The 10147-nt window shown below is 32.4% G+C and overlaps 2 protein-coding genes across 4 annotated transcripts; one reads left to right on the plus strand and one right to left on the minus strand.

Annotated features, from left to right (window-relative positions):
* The first annotated feature begins 1880 nt into the window (after positions 1-1880).
* Positions 1881-4565, plus strand: LOC21393284 (ATP-dependent Clp protease adapter protein CLPS1, chloroplastic). The gene is made up of 3 exons (XM_010107473.2): positions 1881-2152; positions 3203-3350; positions 3985-4565. Exons 1-3 carry the CDS (start codon positions 2089-2091, stop codon positions 4244-4246), a joined length of 474 nt encoding a protein of 157 aa, XP_010105775.1. The 5' UTR covers positions 1881-2088; the 3' UTR covers positions 4247-4565.
* Positions 4566-5398: 833 nt separating this feature from the next.
* On the minus strand, positions 5399-9194 carry LOC21393285 (GDT1-like protein 4). 3 transcript variants are annotated; one of them, XM_024171811.1, is made up of 13 exons: positions 8950-9193; positions 8785-8853; positions 8223-8282; positions 8067-8114; positions 7782-7870; positions 7616-7652; positions 7461-7508; positions 7099-7167; positions 6965-7009; positions 6827-6888; positions 6375-6447; positions 6154-6220; positions 5399-5772 (listed from the first exon to the last, which is right to left on the minus strand). In XM_024171811.1, exons 1-13 carry the CDS (start codon positions 8965-8967, stop codon positions 5732-5734), a joined length of 726 nt encoding a protein of 241 aa, XP_024027579.1. In that variant the 5' UTR covers positions 8968-9193; the 3' UTR covers positions 5399-5731. The 3 variants fall into 3 exon arrangements, with proteins under 3 accessions (XP_024027579.1, XP_024027580.1, XP_024027581.1); XM_024171812.1 differs by having other exon boundaries at positions 6154-6233; positions 8950-9190; XM_024171813.1 differs by lacking the exon at positions 7099-7167 and having other exon boundaries at positions 8950-9194.
* Between the last annotated feature and the right edge of the window lie 953 nt (positions 9195-10147).

A 10147-nucleotide genomic window follows, 5' to 3' on the forward strand; every position in this document is an offset into this window, starting at 1 on the left:
TGATCACCATTTCAAGTACTTTTAACTTGAACCATCTAAGGTTCCGTTCATTTTACTGATTCGAGTTTTGCTACAGTAAAAAGCTATCAGAAACAGTCACATCTAACTTTTTTACTACAGTAAAAAGTTCTCACATAAAGTCACATCCCAACTCAAATTAAAAACTCGAATCAGTGAATTAAACGGGTCCTAAAACTATAATTATTTTTTTATTTCAATTTATTAGTTAAAAATTCATTAAAAGCTATTGATAGATCATTCCAGCGCACTTATAATTACTTTAAGACGTTCTTTTTATAAATTTATGAAAATAAAAAAAATTACTCTCACTAAAATCAATATAAAATAATTAACACTAAATTGTAAATAAAAACTTTACTATATGTGAAATCAAATTTTTTATAGGATTTTACCTCAAACTAGTGTTTTTAAAAAAGAGTAAAAAAATTAAGGGAGAAAGTTGCATATTTTTTTCAAATGCTTTTTAGGTAAATAATAGCTTTTAAAATATTTGTAATAAACAACATAATAAATAAAATATTTACAACGATAATATAATGGTATTAAATTTATTTAGGGGATCAAAATATTTTAAATCGTGTTATTTAACTTGAATGATACATGTTTAGAAATACCAACAGTAACGTTGTTATTTCATCTCGCTGAACAATAGTGTGCCTGCTCTACTTTACGTTTAAGGGAGCCAACTATCGAAGCCCAGTGAATTAGCGAAATTTCTTATTGGGTAAATAGCATTTTAAAAATATCTAAAGTAAATAGTGGTAAACATATTTTTACTTTCTTTTTATAACTAATAAAGGTCTCGTTCATTTTACTATTTAAGTTTAAAATTTAAATTTTGTTACAGTAAAAAATTATCATAAATAATCAAATTTAACTTTTTTATTACAGTAAAAACTTTTCACATAAAGTCACATTTCAACTTAAATTAGTAAACTAAACGAACCCAAAAACTTTTTTATCACCTAAATTTTTTGTTTACGGCCAATTAATTCTAATAGTTTTAAAATTTATTATTTACTTTTAAAATTTACTGTAAATATGTTGTTTACTTCATTCTCTCCAAAAAGATTCAACAATTTCGCCAGGCTTGTGACTCAATAAGCAAGAAGCTTATACCTTTTTTTTTTTTTTTATAGAAATTTTGAGAGTTGTCGAATCCTCTTTATGTTTAATGTTCAGTAACAGGAAATTCATCCGAAAATGAAGAAAGCAAAAATTTTCACCTTCAAATTTATACCGTAAATATTAGAATTTCATATTTATATTACCTAAATAGACTACTCAAAGGTTAACCACGCAAAGACATAAAAAAAATTATAAGATGTCATCCAACTTATCTTTTTCATTTTTTTAGGTCTTTCTATGAAGGCCGTCTATATATAATGTTTGCTTTTTATTGTTAGATATGATGGAAATTATATTAAAATAAAAAATGCAAAAAATATAATTTACAGTACAAATTCGACAATTTAACACAGAAAACGACGGGTAATTTCCTTTTTTTCAAAACCTACACATAAATCTCTTTTTTTTTTTTTTTCTTTTTAACCTTTTGCCTTTTATTTTTTATTTTTTGAATCCTTTTAGGTAGGGCCCCTTATCGACAGTATCTCTTTGGGATCGTTATGTTTCATCAAAATTATATCAAAATAAAAGAGTGCAAAAAAATAATTTACCATATAAATTCGGCAATTCAATACAATAACTACTGGTGATTTTCTTTTTTCCGAGACCTACCGCATTAATCTCTCTTTTTCTTTTTTTAACATTTTGCCTTTTAATTTGAGGTGTGCAGATTTATAAATCCACCGTTAGATTAGACTCACAAGTGCAACCACGGACCACCTCTTCATTTTATTTTATTTTATTTTTTCCCCTTTTTTAGTCATAAGAGGCCTTTACTTAAGAGCTTGGAAAACGACGTTTTATTGCGGAAAGAACCACCAGTTTCATTTCGAGTTTTGTTGGCCGAGTTTGAGACAATAAGGCCACCTGGGAAAAATCTCTCCATTTCCCATTCCCCAACATACACACACAACAGAGAGAAAAAAAGAAGAGACAACCATGGAGACTGCGATTTGTGGAAAACTTGCTCTATCTCCCAACCACGTCATCAATCCTAAACCAGGTAATTTCTTCTTCAATCTCGTACTCTTTTTTTTTTTCTTTCTTTCTTTCTTTCTTTTATGTTGGTTCAATTTCTTCTATTACGTTTTCTTGCTCTTGATTGAACATCGCAAGTCTTTAGCTGCTTCAGTTCAGAAATTTCTTCCTCTAGTTTTGTTTTTTGATGCGTTTTTTTTTCCCCCTTTTATTTGGGTCTTGAACTGGTGCACTTGTTATTTATGTTATCAGATTCAATTAATGATTTCAACTAATTTTTTATGTAAACACTTGCTTTCTTGGGTTCTTGGGACTAGTTTGTTTTCCTGTAAATTTTAGGGAAATCACAAATGGGTTTAAGAAATTCTCTTGCTTTGGCTTTGTTTTCATGGTGATAAACTAAGTTTGGTTAATGCTACAGAAAGAATTGTCTGTGGGTATTAGGATATTTTTAACTATCAATATATGTGTTGACCAGAGTCCTATTTAATTTTTATCATTATGGGTTTACCTTTATTGTTCATTTCCAAGTTTGTTGGATTATCAATTCACCCAAAAACTTAATGGAAAATTAGTTGCAAGGGACGAACCCAGGACTTCTTGCTCTAATACAGTGTTAAATTTACCAATTCTAAAGGACTTAAGCTAATAGGAGGTGGACCAATATTGGTTTTCTTTTCTCTAATAGTACCACTGGTAATTTGTGTTAAAAATGGTTTCATTTCATATTTTTTAGCATTATGCCGTGGCTATATATTCTTTATAATTATTATAATAATTATTGTTATTATTATTATTAAGTACATCTAAATTAAAATTTACATACTTCATTTTTGGACCGATAGTATTTTTCAGTCCATATTCTGAAGATTGTGTATTTCAATCTTTGAATGCTTTCTTGTTAGTTTTATTTAAGTCTTAATCTTTCATATGCATCCTTTTATAAGCCCTGTCATAATATTTGGATGGCCTAATTTGTTTACTGGTTAGTGAATGTTATGCACGAAACGACCTTTAAAATTGGTGCTTAACGATTCACATTGGTGGCAACAAACTGATAAAAACTGTGAAATAGGGGATAAACAGTCTCTTTGTAGAGGACCATGTCCGAGTATTGGCATTCACGTGGCTGTATCGACAACGGGGCCAGGTAAAGGAGGAGGTGTTCTGGAGAGACCAGCTATAGGGAAAACTCCTGCCCGTGAATCAGAGTTCGATGTGAGGTATCGTTTTCAAAATTTCCAAGGTTATCTGTTATTCCTTTCTTTCCAGTTTCCAGACTGAACTTAGCATAATCAATTGTTGATGATCTTTCCATTCATGTGAATTTGGTTAATTGAATATCTCATGAACCGAAATTGAAATTCTCAATAAGAAAAGTGTGACCATTCTTGATGTGAAGGAACAGTGGGAATTGCTTGAGGAAGTTTTATATCTCCTAAATAATTGTATTATGACTACTTATTAATACAATCACCACTAAGTAGCCATTACATTGATTTACGCTTCCTTCTTCGCACTTGGGTCTAAATTTGTATAACCATGTAGAGGCTGCCACTAATATGTTTTTCTAATTGGCATTATTAAAATATTGAAATTTTGTAAATTCAAAATTCAAGCAATATTGTCATTTGATTGCAAAACCTTTTCAGATTTTTTTTTTTTTTTTTTTGTATTATGTTTTCTTTTGTTTTTTTTTTTTTGTTTTCATTTTCATAAAAAAAAATTGTACCTTAGAACAAATAAAAGAGGCTGGTGTGACAGAAAAATACAATAGAAAATATTTATATTTCTAAAAGGGGTTTCTTCTAATTGTGAATTATAAGCTAGCCCTGGTGTTTCTTCAAATTGTTGCAGGAAATCAAGGAAAACAGCACCGCCATATCGCGTGATACTGCACAACGACAACTTCAACAAACGGGAATACGTCGTCCAAGTACTGATGAAGGTTATCCCTGGGATGACTCTTGACAATGCTGTGAATATTATGCAAGAAGCACACTACAATGGCTTGTCCGTGGTGATCATATGTGATCAGGCCGACGCCGAAGAACACTGCATGCAACTGCGGGGCAATGGACTTCTTAGTTCGATCGAGCCTGCTAGTGGTGGCTGCTGATGACACACCAGGGAAGAAGGCCCTTTTGCTTTGAAGACACGTTACCTCTCAAGTATTGGATGCTGTATATAAACTCAAAATGAACATATCCGTATTGAATGTTTGTCATCCTATAGTCAAATTAAGACAAGGGGATGGTGGAGTTATCAATAAAAGTGACTTAGTTCTGTAGTTTGGAATCATCTTCTCTTTCTAAGATTATAAGGACTAAACTGAATAGTGCTAAGCCTTTACTTTCTTTGATTTCCTCATTTTCATTGAATTATATATGTTTGTTTCATTGAAAAAGGAACGCAGGCATGGCATAAAATTTGCTGCAAAAACAACAATGTTGAGTAATCATTTAGCCTTCAGTCTTTGCAAATCCCAAAGTTTTATACCTCCATTAGTAGTCTACACAAATATGTACAGATATCAAATGCGTATTGGTTGATCTCTAAACCTATACCTCGTTTCAATGTATTCCAAGTAAGATTGGGAACTCTATATGAGCAAACCAACCAAATAATCTTTCTTTTTTCTCACTTTTTGTCAGCAAGAAAAATTAGGGTGGCTACTGGCTAGTAGTGTCTTTTAGTACTTTTCAAGGCTACTTTGAGTTTGCATTAAAGATGGCATACGGTATTTTACCCGCACAATCGAATGAGGCCAAATAGGGTGTACAATTTCGAATTGCCAGATTAAACATATAATCACATCATATTAAGATGAGTGTGACAATTTAACATAATTGATAAAAATCCAACGGTTCGAAAATGTGCTTGCAATGATGATGATGATGATGATGATGATAATAATAATAACAATAATAATTATTATAATTATAATTATAATTATAATACTAATAATAATAATAATAATTATTATTATTATTACTATTACTGTTGTTTTTTTTTGTTTTTTTTTTCCCTATACCCTTAATAGAGAAGCCTCTTATAGATGTATTTGCAATATAAGACCCTTTGTTCCACGATAAAAAGCAACACATAACTCTTGATATCGGGTTATTGCAAGTCCACTCTGAAAGTTGTTCTCTTTCAAAGGTCAAAAGTTTTGATTTAAATTTGATGACATGGACGAGATATAGGCAAGCAAGAAACGCGTCCAAAGGATGTTTAACAGGATGTCGTGAAAAGCATATTTAAGGTTGACTTTCACAAATATTCCGTTAAATTTAATATCTGAATGTCGTATGAAAAGGGTAGATGGATGGGGGGGAGAGGGAGGAGGAATGGGGTCCATGGAAGTTAGCAGAAAAATATGCGTCAAAATCGCCAGTCTAAAATATACCATTGCTTTATCCAAATTCCGCATTATTAGAACCGCAGACAACAGGGATCAAATTGGCACGAGCAACATCTGATTAATGATTCCCTGAGGTGCCGACAATAAAATACAGCTTTGTTCTTGCAAGCATAAGGTTATTTGTGGTGTTTTCGAAGCTCTTGCACCAGTAAATAACAAGAAAACTCTGACAATGATTTTCTAGTGCATTTTCTTTGGATCATCTAACCATCGGTCGATCCCTGGACACAAACAGCAGAGACAAGGGAGATGTTGATCCAGAGTTAGTAGACAGCATCCACAAAATGCATGTGTGCATGTACAAAGTTAGCAGTTGGGAAATCCAGTTTGATAAATAGAAATACTCATCTAGTTTATAGTCTCTACACTTTCCTAAACTAAATCATCAACCGTGCCCCCTATCACTTATAACTCAAAATTCGTATGTACCATCCAATAAAATAACTGAAATATTTAAGTGGAATTTGTAAAGGTAGTATCTTACACCAGCTAATAAGATGGTAAACATCTTCCCATAAGGCTAAGATAAGAACTGCAAACTTATTCACGTAAATACCCTTCTAAGATGCTCATGTAAAAGACATCGATAACAGAATACTCACCATCGACATCATGACCCAACTGTTGATAGGAACGATTGCAATCCAAAAACAATGAAAAGAACACCACCTGATAAAGCAACCTGTCAGAGAAGAATTCTCAAGTGTTACAAATTGCTTAACAGCATAATCTATAATCATCTCTATATTGGGGCAAAAAGAAAGAAGAAGAAGTAGAAGAAGAAGAAGAAGAAGAAGAAGCAAATGAAAGTACAGGCACTTACTATTTTCTCAGATATCTGAGATGCCAAGCTCTTTCCGCCAAGGACAGCTGCAGTAGTACACAATGCTTGTCCTCTGGAAAAATGGAAACTTAACCAGTAAGAAGCACAAAAGATAATTTGACGCACAAATGATTTAAAGATTCAACTCCCAAATCTCTAAAGAGAACAAAAAGATGCTGCGCAGAGCCATTTGTGTACATACGTAAAAGAGGTGCTGCTGAGCATGGTAGGGTTTCAAGTTTTAACTTGTTTAGTCCATATTAATGAATCTTGGAAACAACTCAATTTATGTTCCATCTTCACTATTTATAATTACGCAAAAAGGCAAAACAGATAGGTGATATAACAGAGCAATAAATTATTATTTTTTCCCCACTGTATCAACTGATGATAAACGAAACTATTCCACACGTTCTGATATATAAATTGTTAGATTGAAAAGCATGGCTTACATAATTCCACCAAGAACCACACCAACTGGATTCTCATCTGCAGCTAAACCGATGGTAGCTAGCTGAAAAATAATGTTTTCTTTAGTGCTGGTAGTTAAAAGAAACAAACAATTATGGATTCACGGGGTGTAAACTTACCTGGCTCTTGTCACCCCATTCTCCAAAAAAAGTAATAGAAAATGCCTGTCAAAAGAGCATGGTAAAAGCGGTGAGATGTTTGTTGCACTTGCACATAATCAGCGTTGAACTCTGTAGTCTATAGAAAGTACAACCTTCAAAAAAATAGGTGAAAAGAATTGTGCGAGCAACGGCTGTTTCTGCTTTTTTATTTCGTCAACATCCTAGGAAGGCCACAAAAATCATAAATACATGTACACAAATTTTTTTTGACAAATAATACTGATACATTTAGCATGAAGTATCTAGTGATAGTATGAGCCAAATGCCATATATAACATAATCCAATGAGTGGCCGCCACACTCGACGGAAATATGTTCTAAGACAATATGGGCATTTATTTGGAAAACCCAAGTAGTCAAAAATCTAAAACCCAATGATTGAGAGAGAATCATGCAGAAGAAAGCCAATAACGTGTGACTACAGAATGCAAATACCATGAAGTTTGTCCAATACCTTACTATTAGTCTTAGTGGTTCCTGTGTTGGCCTTAAAATCAGCATCCTATAAATTATCAAGAAGAAAATAAATAAAAAGCCGGAAGTTGACACCAGAAAGAAGAGGTCAAGAAGGGACAAAGATAAATCTATTGAAAAGATAGAAAAACTAACCAATTTTGCCTCAACTTCTGCCAATTCTTCAGCCTCTCTGTTAAGTGAAGCAGGATTCAATTCCAGTTAAAAGCGAATTTAAACATTTGGACAAGATTTCAGAGTCATAATTTAAAATTGAAACATACAGGAGAATGTACACATAACAAATAAAATAAATTATTACCCTTCCCCAGTGAAGGCATCCCACAAAGACCATAACCCAAACCCAAAGAACAACAATGTTGTCACATGATGAGTCAGTTTCCGTGAGATCTGCGTCATTTACGATCATGGATGAGATTCCATTTCAAGAAAGTTAATAGCTTCATGAAGTTGACAAATGCCGCAAATATTGAGTCTAGGACTGAATCCGACTTTATAGAAACTCTAATGTCCTTGTGCGACATGAGTGTATACTACATGTTAGCTTCTCTGATAACTATATTCCAGATAAACTCATAATGCTTACCAGATTAGGAGCTGCCCAGCCAACAACAGCTGAAAGAATAGTCATGACCTAGAAAGCAAATATTCCAAGCGAGTGAGACCTAAGAAGTAACAATAAGAGTTTTTTTTTTTTTTCAGTGAGTATAACTGAAAATGTACAAGGTTATAATAAACTCACAATTAAAGATGAAAGGCAGCCAGACAACACAAGTCTCCTCGGGTGGCGCATAGCTAGGATCTTCAAACAAACATCATAATTTCAGATGAATCACAAGAATAGCATTATGTAGAGCAGAAAACGAATTTGGGTACTGATTTTTATTCACAGAGAATTCAGAAAAAATACACAAAGTATGATCATCAAAAAAATATATAAAACAAAATAAAATAAAGTAGTGCAGCAAGCAAAGAACTTTCTCAATTAAAAAGCCATACAACCAAAAAAAAAAAAAAAAAAAAAAAAACCTCTTTTCTACGTAAACAACAATATTTTAATAAAGATCTCAAAAGGAAAAAATTTAATCATCAAGTCTCGGGGGAAAAAAAAAACCCTGGGCCATAACTGAGGAAAATATCGCCTTGACAAGCTCAGTTTTTTTTATTTTTCCTATCAAAAAAGCTCAGATTTTTTTTTTAAAGCTTGAGTGTTTACACAAATTCAAACACTAAAATAAGATCGAGGACTTCAAAATTATCATCATTTTCACTCGCAACAAAGAAATTTTACAGAAAACACTAACCGCGGCAGCGAAGAAGGTCTTGTCGCCGATCTCCGAGAGAACGGTCATGGCAAGCGACTTGGTGAAACCCTAATCAACAACAAATTCCATGTCAATCACACAACGAATCGAAACAAATGAAACCAAAGCAATACGCAACAAAATTCTCATCAGAGAGATCGAAACCTGCACAACTGAGCTCATTTTCGCTGCTCAAAACCCTGGAGAATGAGCCGAGAAGAACAGATGCACTAGATTGACAATGAGAGAGTCAGACTGACGAGATTCTCGGACTCGCTCCCTCCGTCTCGCTAAAAAATTGGTGAGTCAGGTTTTCTGACTCGGTCCGAGTCGTTGACGTTTACCGAATCTGACAAAAGAGGAAGCTAAACTTGTACGGCATTGTTGGCGATAATTATATAGTACTTTGCGGTGTATATGATATGAGCGTGGGGTGCATAAAAGGGTCAAAACTCAAAAGAGATGCGAATCGGTCGATGCTTTGGAACTTTAAAGAATTTATGTCCGTACATTTTACCAAAAAATTTAAATAAAATTACATCTCAATTTAAGTTAAAATTTTAAATTAATAAATTAAATAGACTCTATATGTATTTATTTATACAATTTAAATCATGAGTTATATATAAAAAAAAATATTATAATAAAAAATTAAATTTAAATTTATATAAAAAAATATTATAATAATATAATTTGAGTTGTGACTTCGTTCACTTCGTAGATTTGAGTTTTCAATTCGAATTGAGATGTGATATTTTTTAATAGCTTTTCACTGTAATAGAAAAGTTTAATGTGATATTTTTTAAGAATTTTTTACTGTAAAAATCTAAAACTGAAAACTCAAATCGATTAAATGAACGAGGTAGACGCCTAAAATTGAATCAAAGTTTTGATCATCAGAGATTGGATTTTTGACGGATCCTCCACTTGCGCACGGCGATCAAGGCGCGTTATTGCCACTGTCGATTGTGATTGGTTGTTAGAATTTCCTAGCACTATCTTAATGGCTATTAATCTCACGATTAATTATTAAAAATAATCATTTCACGATTTTTCTTTTAGGTGGACAGGATTCCAGGTCAATTACTCAACCTAACTCAATTTGATTTATGAAAAAAGAAAAAGAAAGAAACATAACCCAAGTAGATGGATTTTTTTTTTTTTTGAAGAACTAGTTGATGTAATATTTTTAGATGTAATTTTTTACAGTTAAATTACATCTATAATTGTACTCTTTTTTAGCAATTAAAGCACACAAGTTTTTCCAATTAGTCATGAGAAATCCTTTCTTTTTAACTAAATCTAAAAGACTATAATTGTACTCTTTTATTTAGCAATTAATTAAGAACATAAGGGCCCGTTT

The sequence above is a fragment of the Morus notabilis genome, unplaced genomic scaffold, assembly GCF_000414095.1.
Source record: "Morus notabilis unplaced genomic scaffold, ASM41409v2 Scaffold454, whole genome shotgun sequence".
NCBI classification, from domain to species: Eukaryota; Viridiplantae; Streptophyta; class Magnoliopsida; order Rosales; family Moraceae; genus Morus; species Morus notabilis.

Coding starts and splice junctions, on each gene's coding strand:
- LOC21393284 (XM_010107473.2), top strand. CDS start 2,089: ATGGAGACTGCGATTTGTGGAAAACTTGCTCTATCTCCCAACCACGTC. Junction 2,153..3,202: donor CGTCATCAATCCTAAACCAG/GTAATTTCTTCT, acceptor ACTGTGAAATAG/GGGATAAACAGTCTCTTTGT. Junction 3,351..3,984: donor GAATCAGAGTTCGATGTGAG/GTATCGTTTTCA, acceptor AAATTGTTGCAG/GAAATCAAGGAAAACAGCAC.
- LOC21393285 (XM_024171811.1), bottom strand. Junction 8,115..8,222: donor GCTGCCTTTCATCTTTAATT/GTGAGTTTATTA, acceptor TTTGCTTTCTAG/GTCATGACTATTCTTTCAGC. Junction 7,653..7,781: donor GATGCCTTCACTGGGGAAGG/GTAATAATTTAT, acceptor TTCACTTAACAG/AGAGGCTGAAGAATTGGCAG.